Source organism: Epargyreus clarus, unplaced genomic scaffold, assembly GCF_041222505.1.
Source record: "Epargyreus clarus isolate Ecla_fem2 unplaced genomic scaffold, WU_Ecla_fem_2.2 ptg000011l, whole genome shotgun sequence".
Classification (NCBI taxonomy): domain Eukaryota; kingdom Metazoa; phylum Arthropoda; class Insecta; order Lepidoptera; family Hesperiidae; genus Epargyreus; species Epargyreus clarus.
Window position 1 is genome coordinate 993419 of NW_027332219.1, and position 19628 is coordinate 1013046.

Consider the following 19628-nt stretch of genomic DNA (forward strand, 5'->3'; position numbering starts at 1 on the left):
CTTTTATTTGTTTTATTCATTATTTGTTATTAATATTAACAAAAGTGATTTTGCTTTATTTTATTTTGAAAAAATTATATTTAGAAAAAAAAACCAATAAACATTGCATAACTCGACATTGATTTGATTGGATCACCGATCATGCGGTTTACGGAACGCACCACCAAAATGAAATCGAAAATGGCCTTTGCAGTCATCCCGTAATTTGTCAAGTTTTCAAAAAATGAAGTAATACATAATGATTTACAAGTTGATTGTGTAATATTTACTTTAATAGTTTTGATTTATACCATTCGATTGATCTTGATTCTACGTGATTTTATGAATTTTTTGAAGCCGGTGGAGGTTATGAACTGAGAAAGAAAATATTTTGGCCCTTGACACCTTAATATGTTTTAAGAGCGTGATTTTTATGTTTATTTGTTAAATAAAATAGAAAAACCTATTACCACGGTTGCCACCATGTCAAGAATACTGCATAACCGTGTGAGGTATGTCGATTCTTGTGTTAAACATTCTAGTAATAAAAACAATGTGAACACAATACGTTATATCGGTCGTGTATCACGAAATCTACATCAAATTTCTCATGTTTTAATTCACCATAATTCCTGCTCTTCACTCTACACACCCATTGATCAAATATATTGAACATCAATAAAATGTAGACAAAACAATACGTTTACTTCCCTGAATCCGTGCCAACTATGACATCGCTATCTTCCGCTTATTGTTTAAGCTTTTAAATCCATTTTTGTGTAGAGAATATAGAATCCAATACTGTAAACTACCCTATTATTACAATACAAATTCTCCATAACTTAACCTATAAGGAGAAAAAGATATGTTCCATTGCAATACTTAAATTCGTAAACATGAATGGGGTTGATAATCGATAAAATTTACAAAAAACAAAGAAATATGAGATTTTTTTTCCAAATGTCACTTGGAAATACTACATATTTTCATCATGTTTTGAATTTATAATCAACCCTTTATTGTCCCTCTGTTGTTCCAAGGGCACTTCCTAAGTTGTGGAATTTAGAAATTTAACATTTAGATAAATTTGCAGGTGTAAAACTGCTATTTATATTATCGTACTAATTTTTACATGTACTTCAATCACACATTCAATTACATAGTTTATATTTATATAACTGTATATTGTTTTTTGTTTAATATTCCAGCTCTTCCCTACGTAAGTCCACGACATGGCCAGCGATAGACAAAAGAGCAGTAGCATTTTCAATCTGGACTGGTCGCAGCTTACTCCTCCGTAAGCCTGTGGACACCAGTCACGTTCAGAAGAGGAAGTATGGTATGCTGGTAGCGAGAGCTGTGAGGGGCATCTTGAAGATCAGATACCTTGTGCTTGGTGGAGCTGTTGGTGGTGGCATGACTTTAAATAAGGTACCAGGTTTTAATTCAATTTAAATTTATGTCTCCTTACAGTTAGTTAACTGTTATATGCCCACACCGATTTACAGGTTCATATCAGCAGTATTTATACTAATTTGCTGTAATTTGTGTGTTATTATACAATTGCATAAATGTCTACTTAGGAGTCCAGATCAAGATTACAATTGAATTAGTAATTGATTACTAAAATGTAAGAAAAAAAAAAGGAAAATTCAATAACTATGCATAGTTATATGACCTAATTCATGATGCTAAATACATGTATGATTTGTGTGTAAACCATGGGTGCATAACTTGTGCGTGACTTTTATGTAAACCAAAGATCAGAAATATGGCATTTCTACTTTCTATACTTTATTGTAGTATTATGAGACATTCCATATAAGAAAAATAACAAATAGTCAAGAACATACTGTTTAAAAATAACTATAACTGTCAGAAGTATACAATTTTAAAGACCATCCATCTTTGTTACAGAAATATGCAGAATGGAAAGATGGCCTCCCCGACATGGGCTGGTTGAACGAGTTGCTACCAGACAACGACCAGTGGAACAGGTTCACGGACAGCCTCCTCACCGCTAAGGACCGCATCAGCGATCAGCTACAAATTGGTAAGTTCACATACTTCAAAATTTCATCATACTCAAGTGTTTATTTACAGCTATTGAATTTTAAAATATTTGTTATATTGATGTTGTGTTAGTTATTTTGTGGTAGGTTATGTGTTTAGTTTAGAAAAGTTTTGTTTCAATTCCATGGATCTCTGTGTTTTTTCATATTTTTCGGAAATTATATGTGTCTACGATCTGTCAATTTCTCAGTGCACTAAATCATTAATTGACAAATGAAAATACCCTTTAAATAGTGCTATGTAACCCTTTGCCTTCCATTTATTAAGTCATATTAAAATACTAGTCAGTGTTAGAATTATTTATCTATCAATGCATGTTTTTTAAACTAGTGATATTTAAGTGTGACTGTGTTTATTATAAAAAGTAGCATTTTTATATTATGTGTATGACATATACATGACATAACATTTGATACACATTTCACTCTAATTTTTAAACTCATTAATTCACAACGTAAATCATACTACCATTGTCTCATAATTCAGCACAATTTTGCATATATTACTTATTTTAAAATTATTTATAATTTACTACTTATTTTAACATTCGATACTATGTAATTGACGCTGTCGGTGCACTCGGATCCCCGACAGCTGCAGTCTCTACAGGCCGCATCTCACACTACACACACACACAACATTGTCTCGTACGCACGCGCACTGGCCCGTGTTTGTGACGCTCGTATCGTGCTAGGTGCGCCAGTCCCACTGACGCTGTCGGTGCACTCAGATCCCCGACAGCTGCAGTCTCTCTAGAGCTCATATCTCACACTACACACACACGACATTGTCTCGTACGCACGCGCACTGGCCCGTGTTTGTGACGCTCGTATCGTGCTAGGTGCGCCAGTCCCACTGACGCTGTCGGTGCACTCAGATCCCCGACAGCTGCAGTCTCTCTAGAGCTCACATCTCACACTACACACACACGACATTGTCTCGTACGCACGCGCACTGGCCCGTGTTTGTGACGCTCGTATCGTGCTAGGTGCGCCAGTCCCACTGACGCTGTCGGTGCACTCAGATCCCCGACAGCTGCAGTCTCTACAGGCCGCATCTCACTACACACACACAACATTGTCTCGTACGCACGCGCACTGGCCCGTGTTTGTGACGCTCGTATCGTGCTAGGTGCGCCAGTCCCACTGACGCTGTCGGTGCACTCAGATCCCCGATAGCTGCAGTCTCTCTAGAGCTCACATCTCACACTACACACACACGACATTGTCTCGTACGCACGCGCACTGGCCCGTGTTTGTGACGCTCGTATCGTGCTAGGTGCGCCAGTCCCACTGACGCTGTCGGTGCACTCAGATCCCCGACAGCTGCAGTCTCTACAGGCCGCATCTCACTACACACACACAACATTGTCTCGTACGCACGCGCACTGGCCCGTGTTTGTGACGCTCGTATCGTGCTAGGTGCGCCAGTCCCACTGACGCTGTCGGTGCACTCAGATCCCCGATAGCTGCAGTCTCTCTAGAGCTCACATCTCACACTACACACACACGACATTGTCTCGTACGCACGCGCACTGGCCCGTGTTTGTGACGCTCGTATCGTGCTAGGTGCGCCAGTCCCACTGACGCTGTCGGTGCACTCAGATCCGCGGCTGCGCGAGGCGGGCGCTTCCCGTGCAGCGGAACTGCGTGAGTGGCTGTCGCAGAGGTACGAGGACGCGGTTGCCGCGGCGGCAGCTAACAACGCTGCTAGCAACGAAGTCGGTAAGTTTGTTTTGTAGATGTAGTGTTTGTGGTTGTGGTAACTCTTTTGCAACATTTAGATACTCGCGGACAATCCGCCAAGTAACTCGCGTAACAATGACTAGTATGTAAACGAAGAAATGAAAACACACGCGTTATTATTTGATTTGCCTTACAAAATCGATGTGAACGTTGACATATCCGCAGAGAACGGACGTCGTAGCCAATACCGAATATACCCGTGTAAAATACTTACATATTTGTATTAGCACATGCTCGTCTATCCTCGACGAGTATCTAAAAGTTGCTTGTCTAATTTGTAAATAAATATATATGAACAAAAGCTTCTTTACTGACACTTATCATATTTATGTTAGATTTAATTGGGCTTAGACTTAAGTAGATGACATTCCGGCATGATGGTTAAAAGGCGGTCTTCGAAGTTGCCGTTACAAAGAAGGCAAGTGAGGACTTACTATAAAATCTGTGGAAATATTCTTTCGCAAATCTCGATAAAGATTTCATTATGCACTGTTTTCATTATTACTACGCCTACTTCTAGTAACCATTTGATGTAGTATGCTTTAGTTAAATGTAGTCATCGGCTATGTATTCCTTGATCAAGTTATGTACCTATGTAATATAGAAATGATAAAAAAAGAAAGTTTTGAGAGAAACATTTTTCTAGTAGTATGTTTAAAATGTTAGAATTGTCATACGTTAGCGTTTCATTAACAGCATATGTTAATATGGTGCTGGTTAAAACTGTTTTAATATCTTGTATACTTTGCATGTAAATAAATACAAAAGCCTAGTGTAAATATCATAATTCTTCTGATAGGATTTGATGGTAAGTACAATCTATTATAGGCACTATTCCTGTCGCGCGTGTTTTCAACCGCACGCGTGTCCCACCTCACACATGACTCTGTGAAGTATCTTAGCGAACCGCGTACGATTGAGACACGCGTGTGGGCGTCAACATGCGTGACAAGAAATGGCCCTATTGATTGGTTTAGTCATAATTACTTAGACAGTTAACTAGGCTGTATCTTGGGCCCTCTATATTTCCTATATAACAAATGTCACCTTAGAATACATGTATCAATCAGTTCATGTATTGATTAGATGTTGATTGCAACTCGCGACATTATAAAAGTAGTTTCAATGCTTATTGACATAAAGTAGATAGTGGAATGGTAATCACCTGAAGAGCATCGTAAATCATAAAGGGCATCGTGGTATTGACCTTTATATCGAGGCATAATAACCATATATGAATGATTTATCTTTGCCGCAACAGTATATTGAAAAAGCATTAACATTACATTTTTTACATCATAGAATCATTAGAATGAACATCGATTAAATATTTTAATTTAAGTATAAACTTACCTTACCTACCTATACCTACTATAAGTCTATTAATTTCTGTACATGGGTCTGTGTGTGTAATTTTGAAATGGACCTAGTCGTTCAAATAGAAAGTATTCTTGTCACTTGTTCGTTATCAGTTAGAAACAACAATCAAAACCTTTATTTCTGAAATAAAACATTGCAATTGTAAATAACTATGTAAATGAACAACGCACAGACAGTTTCTGTAATTGTGCGAAACACGCTCACAAATGAATAAGCCTATCTTTAGACGTAATTTTGAATATCATTTATTAAAGAAATGTTGTATATTGTATAACAGAGCAACCAGCGAAGATTGTGAATAACCTGCAGAGCAGACCTGCGCCTGCGCCGGCTCGGACGACGGCCGACGAAACTGCTGCTTATGGTAAGATTACCACTGGATGTAAGATATATTATGACACTCTTCCCTGCAAAATATTTTCGTTCTTTTAATGGGACGGCGAAATTTAAAAAATAGGAGGACCTAAGCCCTCGAAGTCTTTATAATGTGCTTAAGTCAGAATCTGTAATTAAAATTTCAGAAACAGTAACTTTTACTCACTTTAGACTAATTTCGGAATTTCATACCTTCATTTTTCAGTATATGAAAATCTTTTTGTCTCCATCGTGTACTTTTCAAAGGTATTCGTAAAGATAGACTTAGATATTTGTAGAGGGTGATTTTAAACCTAATGTTTACTCCAGACAAATGTCTGACAAAGGTCTTACAGTAATAGAAAAGCAGCTTTGCAAATGTTCAGTGACATGCGGGAAATAGCTTTTCTAAAATCATTACTAACCTAAACCGTATATTTTATCAGAAAAACGTGTCCACGCACTCCAAGAAGAGGTACTAGCGCTTCAAGCTCGCTACCAGCGCGAGTTGCAACGTCTCGAACAAGAGAACAGGGAGTTGCGGCAGCAGAATATGCTGCTGCGGCAGGGGAGACAGCCGCCGCCCAAGAAGATGAAGGTTTGTGACTAATAGTGACACTTGTATTACGCTATACTATACATGTTCGAATACACATGTACAAATACATGCGAGGATTGATAAAAAAGCAAATGAACAAGCAAGCAGACAAACAACAAAACACACAGTCACATACATGGACAGCAAAAAAAAGATATACATATATTGTTGACTTGCGTGGTGGAGTGCAATAGGGTTCGAGTTCTGTTCTGATGAATGAATATTTCTGCTTTGGGTTAGAGTGTTTATGTTTTCGTATAGTTTTTGTGTGTTGTGTTCCTAGCGTGAAGTTATAAGTGTAGAAAGTTAGAAACCGTTATAAGTGAAAATGGAATGTGGGGCATACAAGTGTATCATTGCATTAAAACCTACATTTACCTGTGATTACGCTTTTGCTGTAATGATTATTTCTCTAACCTTACCTCTGTGTTCCTTTCCCCCAGCGTTCCCTGATCGACATGTACTCGGCAGTGCTGGACGAGCTGGCGGGCTGGGAGGCGGGCGAGGCGGGCCGCCTGCCGCGCGTGGTGGTGGTCGGCGACCAGTCCGCCGGCAAGACCTCCGTGCTCGAGATGATCGCGCAGGCGCGCATCTTCCCGCGCGGCGCCGGGGAGATGTGCACCAGGTAGGGGGTGACGTCACGCGGTGCTGGGCGGCGACCAGTCCGCCGGCAAGACCTCCGTGCTCGAGATGATCGCGCAGGCGCGCATCTTCCCGCGCGGCGCCGGGGAGATGTGCACCAGGTAGGGGGTGACGTCACGCGGTGCTGGGCGGCGACCAGTCCGCCGGCAAGACCTCCGTGCTCGAGATGATCGCGCAGGCGCGCATCTTCCCGCGCGGCGCCGGGGAGATGTGCACCAGGTAGGGGGTGACGTCACGCGGTGCTGGGCGGCGACCAGTCCGCCGGCAAGACCTCCGTGCTCGAGATGATCGCGCAGGCGCGCATCTTCCCGCGCGGCGCCGGGGAGATGTGCACCAGGTAGGGGGTGACGTCACGCGGTGCTGGGCGGCGACCAGTCCGCCGGCAAGACCTCCGTGCTCGAGATGATCGCGCAGGCGCGCATCTTCCCGCGCGGCGCCGGGGAGATGTGCACCAGGTAGGGGGTGACGTCACGCGGTGCTGGGCGGCGACCAGTCCGCCGGCAAGACCTCCGTGCTCGAGATGATCGCGCAGGCGCGCATCTTCCCGCGCGGCGCCGGGGAGATGTGCACCAGGTAGGGGGTGACGTCACGCGGTGCTGGGCGGCGACCAGTCCGCCGGCAAGACCTCCGTGCTCGAGATGATCGCGCAGGCGCGCATCTTCCCGCGCGGCGCCGGGGAGATGTGCACCAGGTAGGGGGTGACGTCACGCGGTGCTGGGCGGCGACCAGTCCGCCGGCAAGACCTCCGTGCTCGAGATGATCGCGCAGGCGCGCATCTTCCCGCGCGGCGCCGGGGAGATGTGCACCAGGTAGGGGGTGACGTCACGCGGTGCTGGGCGGCGACCAGTCCGCCGGCAAGACCTCCGTGCTCGAGATGATCGCGCAGGCGCGCATCTTCCCGCGCGGCGCCGGGGAGATGTGCACCAGGTAGGGGGTGACGTCACGCGGTGCTGGGCGGCGACCAGTCCGCCGGCAAGACCTCCGTGCTCGAGATGATCGCGCAGGCGCGCATCTTCCCGCGCGGCGCCGGGGAGATGTGCACCAGGTAGGGGGTGACGTCACGCGGTGCTGGGCGGCGACCAGTCCGCCGGCAAGACCTCCGTGCTCGAGATGATCGCGCAGGCGCGCATCTTCCCGCGCGGCGCCGGGGAGATGTGCACCAGGTAGGGGGTGACGTCACGCGGTGCTGGGCGGCGACCAGTCCGCCGGCAAGACCTCCGTGCTCGAGATGATCGCGCAGGCGCGCATCTTCCCGCGCGGCGCCGGGGAGATGTGCACCAGGTAGGGGGTGACGTCACGCGGTGCTGGGCGGCGACCAGTCCGCCGGCAAGACCTCCGTGCTCGAGATGATCGCGCAGGCGCGCATCTTCCCGCGCGGCGCCGGGGAGATGTGCACCAGGTAGGGGGTGACGTCACGCGGTGCTGGGCGGCGACCAGTCCGCCGGCAAGACCTCCGTGCTCGAGATGATCTATAGTGGAAGGACGCATCGCGCACTGATAGCTATACTATTTAGCTCCACCACGGCCACTCGGGCCAACGATCGCACACAGACTGACTCACTCAATCGTTACACGACCGTAGTGACGTATGCACTCAAAACAAATATTCACCTACCCATATACACTACAAGAGGAAACGAATAATTTATAATATATTTTTATTGTAGTATATCTGATGGTAGTTGTCACTAACACCTATGAACATATGTAATCAATTCCACACAGAGCAAGTGTTCTACCTGGAGAAGCAGTGATAGCCTTGTAGTTTGAAACTTGGCCACTTATAAAGGGTCTGAGCAACCCAAGATATTAACATATGGCACATACATACAGATACATGAAGGATTTGAAGGTGGTAGAACCCTCTGTGGTTCGACTCCGGCGGCACCACCGCCACACCTATTTCTACCTAATAACAGCAGTGTTAAGCACTGCTGTGTTCCGGTTTGAAGGGTGTGGAAAGGGAGACAGACTTTTCCGAGGCGTTCCAGCTTAGTCCTCAGGGGTAGCGGCGCATCTGTGGCCGACCTCAGGTAGGAATATCTAATCCTATCTGGGGTTAATTACAGATGTCCATGGGCGGCAGTAGCCACTTACCATCAGGTGGACCGCATGCTCGTCTGCTACTCTTATATTATAAAAAAAAAAAAAAAAAATTCATTAAACCATACATTAAAACTCTCACTCTGAAAAGAGGAGGGAAATTAATGAAAAATAAGAATTTAACACTATTTTCTGTTTCCAGGGCACCAGTGAAAGTCACACTATCGGAAGGGCCGTATCACGTGGCGCAGTTCAATGACTCATCGAGGGAATTCGATCTGAATAAGGAGTCTGATCTCGCGGATTTGCGCAAGTAGGTATACAGTATTAACAGTATCAGCAAGATTAAATAACATTTTTTTATATTTTATTGAGACAAGGTTTCTTCAAATTCATCCAATACCTTGACTATAAAAGGTCAGAATTTTATCAAATTGTCATTTCTGTCTGCTGGAAATTGTCAAATATTGGCCTTTGTTTAGCAAAATTCTGATAGATTGATTATTGACAGTAGTTATTAGTCCACAAAAGTAGCTACACTTCTGAGAACCGACATCAAGCGGATGGTTTGGATGTAGATATCCTTGGACGGCAGTGGCAAGTAATCATATTTATATCTTATTTTAATGTCATTTAAGAAAGGCATAACTAGTTTTATCTACAACGGATAGTGTAGGGAACACCTTTTCATAGTTGTGAAATGATAGAGGTTTTGAAAGAAATTAAATTTATTGCGTGATAATATGATTGTTTGAATGATAGTGTGAGTACACTCGCGAAATTGTCTTCTTTTGTACGCGTCACGTAGTGCTCTGAATGTTTCCACGATTGGCGTAAATGCGTGGTCAGCGATGTGCGGTCAAAGACCGTACAGGTAGTTTTATCTAGTTTTATCAATAAAGGGGGTAGAAAATGGCTTGAATTGCTTCGAAATAAGAATGGTACGGCCATACCGCTTTTTTTCGACTTGGCGAGGCCACTGCCGTGCCACCAGATTATAACAAGGTAAACATAACTTATTATGTTTTTTCAATCACTTTTTTGTGTATTTCCAGAGAAGTGGAGCTCCGTATGCGTAACAGTGTCCGCGGCGGTCGTACTGTGTCCACCGAAGTGATAGCTATGTCTGTCAAAGGGCCAGGGCTACCTCGTATGGTTTTGGTGGATTTGCCTGGAGTTATCTCTGTGAGTCGCTTATACTTTTTGACCTCGGATTTCTGTGGTATTTTTGTCTTTTAACCGAGAATATTATGACTGAAAATATAGATGCAATAAACAATTAGACTCCTCATGATGAAATGCTGAAAGACTTGAATATGCATTACCTGTAATGAGACCAACAATATTTGTAAAAAAACTCTTTTTTGGTACTTTTAAGAGGTTTAAAAAAATCGTCAGTGCTTATCTACATCACAAAAGGAAATTGAGTGCCTTGTCTGTCAATCAGGGTTAAAACTTTGATAAAAACATAAATTTCATTCATAAATAAGCTTGTAATGTTTCTTCTTTCAGCACACAGAATAATTTATATTTATTTAATGTTGTTTTCAGACCCAAACAGTGGACATGGCGGCGGACACCCGTGAGGCGATCAAGCAAATGACCAAACAGTATATGGACAATCCGAACGCTATCATACTTTGTATCCAGGTAGATGAAAGAACAAGTTTCAGTTAATGTATTAATAGTTTCTGTTATAGTCGAAATAGCCAGTTGAAAATTGGAAATTTTAAATTTAAAAAGGAATCTTTACACCAAATCTTAATCCTTATAAATAATATCTCATTTCATGCTAGTGAAGATACGCTTGTGAAAAAAGTTTTTTTTTTTTTATCGTACAATAGGCTTACGTTTGACTGCAACCTTACCTGATGTTGAGCAAGATGCAGTCTTAGACAAAACACGCTTGCCTAGAAGTAGCCTATTCACCCTTAACTCGCTATGGTGTGCAGTATCTATTTGCATGTATGGTATTTTCTTCAAAATTTCAAAATTATGAAGAAAATAGCATTTATGCAATAATGAAATTAATTTATTATATTGTATGCATTTATTATTATTTTCTTTGAATTAATAGGATGGCTCAGTGGACGCGGAACGTAGCAACGTGACAGACCTGGTGGCGTCCTGTGACCCTCAGGGCAAGAGGACTATATTCGTCCTCACTAAGGTCGACCTCGCTGAGGAGAACTTGGCCAATCCTAATAGGGTGAGTTATTATTATGGCTGCGCATATCATCATGCTCATCATCATAAAATAGAGATTTTTATGCAAATGTTTGCCACAGCACACAAATATTTGTTCCAACGTTTGGCATATAACGCTTGTTTCAAGGCATCCCATCCCATCCCATCCATCCCATCCATCCATCCATCCCATTTATGTTCATGCTAGGAATTGGAAAACATTGAGACTTGTGAAAAAAAAAATTTGGTTGGTACTTAAAATGTAAATTACATAATTTAATCACATAAAATGGTGTGATTAAATTATGTCTGTGGCCTAAGCACGTCATAGTAGCAGTTTTATAGAACATTTAATTCGTTTTTTTTGTGAAATCTCATTGTTAAGTTCATAAAGCATTTTCAATTTAACTTTACCTAACACATTTTTAACTTCATAAGTCATAATCCATTTTATTTAGTAAAATATCGTCAATATTCTCAGATCCGTCGCATCCTGGAGGGCAAGTTGTTCCCTATGAAGGCGCTGGGCTACTACGCCGTGGTCACCGGCCGCAGTCGCAAGGACGACTCCATACAGAACATACGCGACTATGAGGAGCGATTCTTCCGCTCTTCGAAGCTTTTCAAGTGAGTTATATGATAATGTGTGTGTCTTGAAAAATATAGTGTCCGCAGTCCTCTTAGCGTGTTGATCACTCCGTCTAGTATACACGACGGTATGCGACCACACATACCGTCGTCCTTCCCGGAGTCACTTGCTGGACGGTTCGAGCTCCCACTCTTGCCTTCAACCCCGGAAGCCCCCTTTTAGTCGCCTCTTACGACAGGCAGGGGATACCGTAGTCCTATTCTAGTCCCGGAACTACAGGGACAGACTTCTTCCTATTTAGTACTTATTCGTTAGCGACTTAAATCTTATTTATTTACTCAAAAGTCACATCTAACATTACAGGCATAAAATTGATAATTAAATTATCTCAAATATAAAATTCTCGTGTCACAATGTTAGTAACTGTACTCCTTCAAAACGGTTTTACCGTATTTCCACCTAATTTTATATGCATATTCAGTAGCTCTAAGAATCGGCTACTATCTATTTTTCATATCCCTAAGTGACAAGAGTTGTTCACCCTTAACATTGTTTTATTTATATGGCAACACAACGATTACCGGATCAGCTAGTTAAGTTACATAATTATTTTAATGATGTGTTTGCAGGGAGGGTCTGGTAGCAGCAGCCCAGGTGACCACTCGCAACCTGGCGCTAGGCGTGGCGGACTGCTTCTGGCGGATGGTGCGCGACACAGTGGAGCAACAGGCCGATGCGTTCAAGGCGATGCGCTTCAACCTGGAGACCGAGTGGAAGAACACCTTCCCCAGGTAACGTGGCCAGCAGTACCAGGTGTGATGGACTGCTTCTGGCTGAATGGTGGTGGAATAGCACCAAGTGGTAGAGCCCTTTGTGATCTGTTCCCTTAGTATGAGGTTTTACGTTTTTACAAAAATGTCTGTTTTAGTATTTGTTTACGTATTTGCTCATACATTTCCAATCAGCGCCCCTAGCGGACTGTATCAGGATCAGAAATGTATGGGAAATATGTAAACAAATACAAAAGCAGTTGTTTTTGTAAAAACTCATACTAAGGGTACTCATACTACTTTTACACCTATCTCTAATAATAGCAGTGTTAAGCATTGCTGTTCTAGTTTGAATGGTGTGGTAAGGGAGACATAATATTCAGAGGCGCTTGAATTTAGACGTCCAGGGTAAGTGCATCAGTGACCAATCTCAGGCAGGAATCTAGTTTCACCTAGTGTCTCTGGGTGGCAGCGCCATTTACCATTCAGTGGAATGTTATGTTGTTACTACTTTGTTATCAGTCTTAACTTCGCTCCAATTTACTTGACCTTTTTTTATTATTTTTTTTATAATATTGGAGTAGCAGACGAGCATACAGTCCATCTGATGGTAAGTAGCTACTGCCGCCCATGGACATCTGTAATTAATTCTAGATAGGATTAGATATTCTCACCTGAGGTCGGCCACAGATGCGCCGCTACCCCTGAGGACCAAGCTGGAACGCCTGGGAAAAGTCTGTCTCCCTTCAAACCGGAACACAGCAGCGCCTAACACTGCTGTTATTAAGTAGAAATAGGTGTGGCGGTGGTGCCGCCGGAGTGGAACCACAAAGGGTTCTACCATCTTCGATACTACGAACTACGAAAGGGTTCTACGGGGCCAATTAAATTGTGACGACTATAGTTACGAGCGTGCCTCCCCGCAGGCAGCGCGAGCTCGACCGCGACGAGCTGTTCGAGCGCGCGCGCGCCGAGCTGCTCGACCAGTCGGCGGAGCTGTCCGCCGTGCCGCCCGCCGCCTGGGAGGCGCGCCTCGCGCAGGCGCTGTGGGCCGCCGCCGCCGCGCGCGTGCTCGCCGGCATATACCTGCCCGCCGCGCACCACGCGCACGACGACCGCGGTCAGTGCGACACGCAAACACACACACGCATACGCACACGAAGATATACACTAGAGCGCGCACATGCACATACACACCCACACACACGCATACGCACACAAAAATATACACTAGAGCGCGCGCATGCACATACACACACACACGCATACGCACGCAAATATATACACTAGAGCGCGCGCACGCACACATGTGAGTGTGTGTGTGCTCACATGCGCACACACACACATACACACGCACGCAACAAGCACACAGACAAAGAAAGTACGCGTACCGCACAAAGGACAGACACATTAAGAGAAAGAGAGAGAAAGAGACAAAGACACAAGCACACACAGAACACTCGAAAGTGGTATAACGAGTTCAATACACCTAGAAATAAATGAAGCAGCAGTGCGTTGCAATGGAAGGGTGTGGGTGTCGGCTAAGTTTCATAATTATGTTTATTCCTCGAGTGCATCAACTCATCTACAACCGACATTAGACAACCCCTGAAGTTGATACAAATGTCCATGGACAGCGATGACCACTTACCGTCAGGTGAACTTTATACTTCCAAAACAATGCTTAAATTTTATAATAACTTTATACTGACAATATTCCAGGTCTATCAATTTGGGTTTCGAGAATCGCACTTGAATACCTTTCATGGAATACCATTATTACAACCGTGCCATACCAACCAAATGGCATAAATATGTTTTGATTATATCTATCTATTTTTTATTCTATTTAATCGAGAATTTATATAACTTTCTCCTAGCTAAACCCCCTATTTTATTTACTCCAGTTATACCGGTGGTGCACAAAATAAAATATTCGCACACGGGTAGCTCCCTCAGGAACATGCCAGCTTTATGGACGCACCCTTACGATTTTAATTTCAGTAAGAAAACACTGTGTGTAATGGCATAATGTTGTAGATATCTCATTTAGTTTTAAAATTTGAATACATGGTCGACGTACAATTTGTCTATGGATAGACCAAATCCCTAGAAACACTGAAGCTACATAATATGTCTATATTGTCTTTTGTTTGGTTTAAATTATCTGTTGGTTTAATCATAGACAAATCGGGCCTTGTATTTAAATTTTGAATCACATCGTTTTTTATGAGTGAAAATTTAGTTTTGGAACTCTTCAGTTTTATTTTGATTCATAAGTTTGATTTGAATCATACATACAAAACATTTTGTTAATTATATTACATCATTTTTTGTATCAGTAACTTTGGCAAACTGAAGTTAAGTTGTTACACATATTTATCATCATATCGTACTAGTACAGAATTAGTGACTTTTTTGTTATTTTTGATTAAAGTTCGATAGAATTCATTTCTCGTATATTATGTAACTAACAGTATCATTGTTTTTGATTGACAAAAATAGGTTTGGGATTGTATTTTTGAGTTTTGAATGCAAAGTTTCATATTAAATAAATTCGTAATTCATTTCCCTTTTTTGTTAAATATCCAAAAACCAAAATTTATATTTAAGTGTAATTCCTTAAAAAATGTACGTACATTAAAAGTTGTACGTATATTAAAATTGTAATTATTTTAAAATTAACAGTTAAATTAAGGTATTAATTGTAAATTCAGCTCTTTATAATTCTAACTAGTAACACATAACATCCCAACAATATTGAATTCTCTATAATTTTGTTATAACTAACACATAACACCTCAACAGATAAATTCAACACGTCAGTGGACATAAAACTCCGCGAGTGGGCGGAGACGGAGCTCCCCGCGCAGTCGATCCAGGCGGCCCGGCTGGCCTTGCGGGATGAGTTCGCGGCGCTGCTGGCTCGAGCGGGCGAGGGGGATCCGATATACGAGCCGCTGAAGCGACAGGCCGTGGAGGAGGCGCTCGCCAGGCACCGCTGGGAGGAGAGAGCCATTGATGTGAGTAACTTATAACACACATCTTGTTTACGTACAAAAGTCACGTGGGTTTTATTGATTAATTTTTACACGCTTTAATGGTGAAGAAGAGTCTAAAGTCGAGTAGAGTCTCTCACCAATCATTTGACACAAACACATACAATTCACAAATGTAATCAATATTTTCCTATAAAATGATACATGGACATTAAGAAAAATGACACACTGACATTATTATATTTTATCATGAAAAAACATCAACATTATATAAAACCTACATGGATGCAAATTACGGGAAGGCTTACTCATATATGTATACTCTTTTGTTGATTTCTCATAAGAATTTTTATATAATTATGATCGATTTTCGACCACTGGGCGACCGCTAATAAAAATAAAAAATAAAGTGATATAAAATATATGAACTCCCCAGGTGTTACGTGTGTTACAACTGAACGCGTTACAAGACCGCTGCGTGAGTTCCCGCGCGGACTGGGACGCCGCCGTGGCGCTCATGGACTCCGCGCTCAAGGAGAGGCTCGATGACACTGAGAAGGAGCTTAAAGCTCTCACTGGTGAGTGATGTAGCTAGTTCTTGAGCTTAGTGCTTAGTTAGTTGAGTGAGTCTTAGTTTAGTGAGTGGTTTGAAGCTTGTAATGTCAAAGTGTGTGTGAGTCTTTTGTAATGTAGGAAAAATGGTGGTGAAATACTTTCAAAGTTCTTGATGCTAAATAACAGTTTCTACTTATGTATCTAAGTATTTTTGTAACACAAAGTATCAAAAGTTGTCTTCTTGTTAAGCAGTTAATGGCGCTGAAGTATGTAATTACATCGAAATAGGGCGTCAACCAATTAAAATAGATCTACTTACAGTCGATAGGTTCAGAAACAGATGTTGCTACCCTGACCACTAAGATGCTTCATATAAGCAACTCGTAAATCTATATACATTCATCCAATAGTGTTCTTATCAAAATAGAGCACTTCTTACCAAATTGTTTTTTATTCAATTCTGTCCCAAAAAAATCGTAATCGTGGTATAATAAAGGTGGTATCAATGAAAATACGACTCTTTTGTAAAGAAATAAATATGTTCCCAAAAATCAGTAAAAGTATTATTAAAACGCTATGCTTTTTTCCACAACTCAGGTCCCGGCTTCCGCGACCGCTGGCTATACTGGCAATCAAGCAACGAGGAACAAAAACGTCGCGCCGAAGTACGGAGCGAGCTGGAACGCCTCGGAACATGCCGGCCTACGTTAGCCTACGACGAGGTTGTCGCCGTGCGAGACAACCTGAGACGACGGGGTGTTGAAGTCGATAACGAGTACATCCGCGAGACCTGGAAACCTGTTTACTTGAAGTGAGTGAAGGGTGCCAGCCCTGGTGATTGCTCTAGGCTCCCGTCTAATTGCTCCATATGATGTGTAAAATAGCTAATTTTGAAAGGGCTGCTCCTAAAGGTTAAAGAATACCGTTAAAAGTTTTGAGGATTTTCAAACTTATGAATTAGTAGTTTATATAACATGTTCATGGAGTTATATTCAATGAGATGTGTAAAGCATTTATATTATTTGCAATATTTATATTTGTAAATCTCATTATTACAGAAACTTCTTACAACGAGCACAGACGAGAGCGCGGGATTGTAAAAAGAGCTTCTATTTGTATAGTCAACAGAATGGAACTGAAGTAAGTATAATTTATTTTAAAATATATACTACATTAGTATACTCGTTTAGGTGTACTTTTTAGAAAGAAAAACATTTTGTTATTGAGTATAAGATTCACATACGATATATAAGAAACCCATTCTTATATATCGTATGTGAATATATAATTCTTATATATCGTATCTGATTTCGATCGTTTGACACGTAAATTATGAATTTCTAGATTTAGCTTATGATTGATTGTATGAGTATCGATTTCATTTGTAGTAATTTTTAACCGATTTTAATGAGTTTCTGTATTCAACGGCTATACTACGGTATAATGTAATTTTGTAAATTTGTGTGTCCGCGATGTTTTCGAAAGCTACTATTATTACTATTTGAATGAGTTTTTAGTTATAAATATGAAAGGTTATAGTAAATAATACATTCCGAATCTGTGGGCACGGCTGTGCCCCCGCCAAGTCGAACAAAAAAATATATTTATTTATTTATAGATCATAATAATGAGCGCGATTTTGGACTATTTCATTTGTGTTTGACATTTTAATAATAATTACTAATGTGCACTATGGATCCGAAAACCATATAGTATGCATCACAATTATGTGGTTATCGGGTCGATAGTGCCCACTATGATATGACGTTGATAAATATGTTCATTATATATTTATTTAATACATACATATGTGTCTATGCCCATAGGACTAATTAATTAACTATTTTTTTTTGTTTTTGGTTATTATAGTATTGTCTGTTAAATTCATAGTTAATAGTGTCATCCGTTGTCTACGCCTTGTTGAAAACACAATGAAAGATGTCAGTGCAACTCGCAAAAAGTTTTTAATTACAAACTCCAAGACTCGCAAAAATCTAAGTAATCTCGCAAGTATTCATCAATTTTTCCAATTAATGATTAAAATATCGTCCCCGTTCCCCGCAGAAGGAGTGTTGCGAGGTGGTGATGTTCTGGCGCGTGCAGACCACGTTACGAACGACGGCTAACGCGCTGCGACAACAGATCGGCAACCGCGAGGCCGCGCGCCTAGATCGCGAGCTGAGGGAGGTGCTCGATGAGGTAATACTATTTTATAATTGAATGTAATCTACTATGACTAGAACTCGACGAGGTACGGATAGCGTCCTTACCCTTGTAGAGTCCGCGCTAAAATGCTAGTCCGCTTTGAATATAGAAAACAGTCGCGTCGCAACAGCAAATAATAGGTATTAGCGGATCGAAGACAGCGCGACCGTGTTTGACCGTAATAATATGTAATTTCGATCGAACACTATTTTTAATGTTTTCGATATTCAGATTTATTACAAAACGCCATATCATGCAATCATGTTGTATTTTTCAGATGGCTGCCGATCCAGATCTGAAAAAGAAACTGCTCTCTGGGAGAAGAGTTGAACTGGCCGAGGAACTTAGTAAGTATTTCTAGTGATATAAAAAATTAAGGTGGTTGAACACTACGTGGTTAGATTCCAGAAGCACCAATATCACACATATTTGCCTTATGCACTGTAGCGCTGCTGTATTCTGATTTCAAATATGGTAAGCACATATATGCTTCGAGAAATGGATGGTACGGCCGTGCCGCTTTTTTGCTCGACTTAGCGAGGACACTGCCGTGCCCCAGATAGTGCGTTCCAAGTTAGACCTCAGGTTACATTAACTTTATATAAAACAATGACATTTACACATCATTGTTGTACAGTTTAATTATTTATGACAAACGTTAAAACAAAATGCTGTAAAAGGTTTTCAATTTGAAACAAAAAATAATTCAGTAAAACAAATATTTTTATTAGCAAACAAATTTATTACAAAAAAATGTTAAAAAATACAGAATACAATACAAGTATAAATGCTCAATAAATCTTTTTCAGAACGAGTTAGGCAAGTGCAAGAGAAGCTAGAAGAATTTATAGAAGCGTTGAACAAAGAGAAGTAGTAGTTGTATATTGTAGCGATTACTTTAGTTGTACGTTGTATATTGATGTACCTATGAGGATGTATTATTGTTGCTAATTTAACGGCTTGATCTAAGTTATATTTATAATAAAATGTTGAGGAAATATACGTTGTTTTATTCATTGGTTTTGTTTTACCAAGCCAAATCATACTAATCATCTAAAAATCATATTATAGAAACGGAAATTTTCAAAAAAGTATGGTCCGCGGCAAACTGCTAGTCTGCTCTGAAGTTGTTGCGAGCAAGTGTAGTCATTCATTTCTATATTCAGAGCGGACTAGCAGTTTTACGCGGACTATACTTGTCTAATTAATATTTTAAATAAACCATTTAAATGTGTACGTAATGTCATGTAGCTTAAATAGACAGACTTATTGAGGTCAAAAGTAGCTTCAATTCATTCGTGTAATTTGTAACACGCGGTGCTGTAACACCAGTTCTTTTTTTTTAGTACTTGGTTGACACACTACCATGCGTGTATTTTTTTCTGTGAATTCGCATTTTTAGGCAGCATACTGCACAGACTGTCTATGTGATGAGAAAAATAATATTCGTAGCTATTGATTTCCCCGGATATGGTGTAAATAGCTAAAAATTTAGTTGAAAGATTTAAA

At 41.3% G+C, this 19628-nt stretch overlaps 1 protein-coding gene across 1 annotated transcript; it reads left to right on the forward strand.

Moving 5' to 3' along the window:
- Positions 1–142: 142 nt before the first annotated feature.
- On the forward strand, positions 143–19117 carry Opa1 (Opa1 mitochondrial dynamin like GTPase). Its single transcript, XM_073077705.1, has 22 exons — positions 143–491; positions 1188–1410; positions 1897–2032; positions 3621–3776; positions 5455–5541; positions 5978–6129; positions 6573–6754; positions 9017–9127; positions 9870–9999; positions 10366–10464; positions 10892–11023; positions 11483–11628; positions 12220–12381; positions 13287–13480; positions 14268–14363; positions 15169–15383; positions 15796–15937; positions 16512–16725; positions 16973–17054; positions 17979–18113; positions 18397–18466; positions 18929–19117. Exons 1-22 carry the CDS (start codon positions 463–465, stop codon positions 18991–18993), a joined length of 2958 nt encoding a protein of 985 aa, XP_072933806.1. The 5' UTR covers positions 143–462; the 3' UTR covers positions 18994–19117.
- The last annotated feature ends 511 nt before the right edge of the window (positions 19118–19628 follow it).

Coding starts and splice junctions, on each gene's coding strand:
- Opa1 (XM_073077705.1), top strand. CDS start 463: ATGTCAAGAATACTGCATAACCGTGTGAG. Junction 9,128..9,869: donor GATCTCGCGGATTTGCGCAA/GTAGGTATACAG, acceptor GTGTATTTCCAG/AGAAGTGGAGCTCCGTATGC. Junction 16,726..16,972: donor TGGAAACCTGTTTACTTGAA/GTGAGTGAAGGG, acceptor TCATTATTACAG/AAACTTCTTACAACGAGCAC.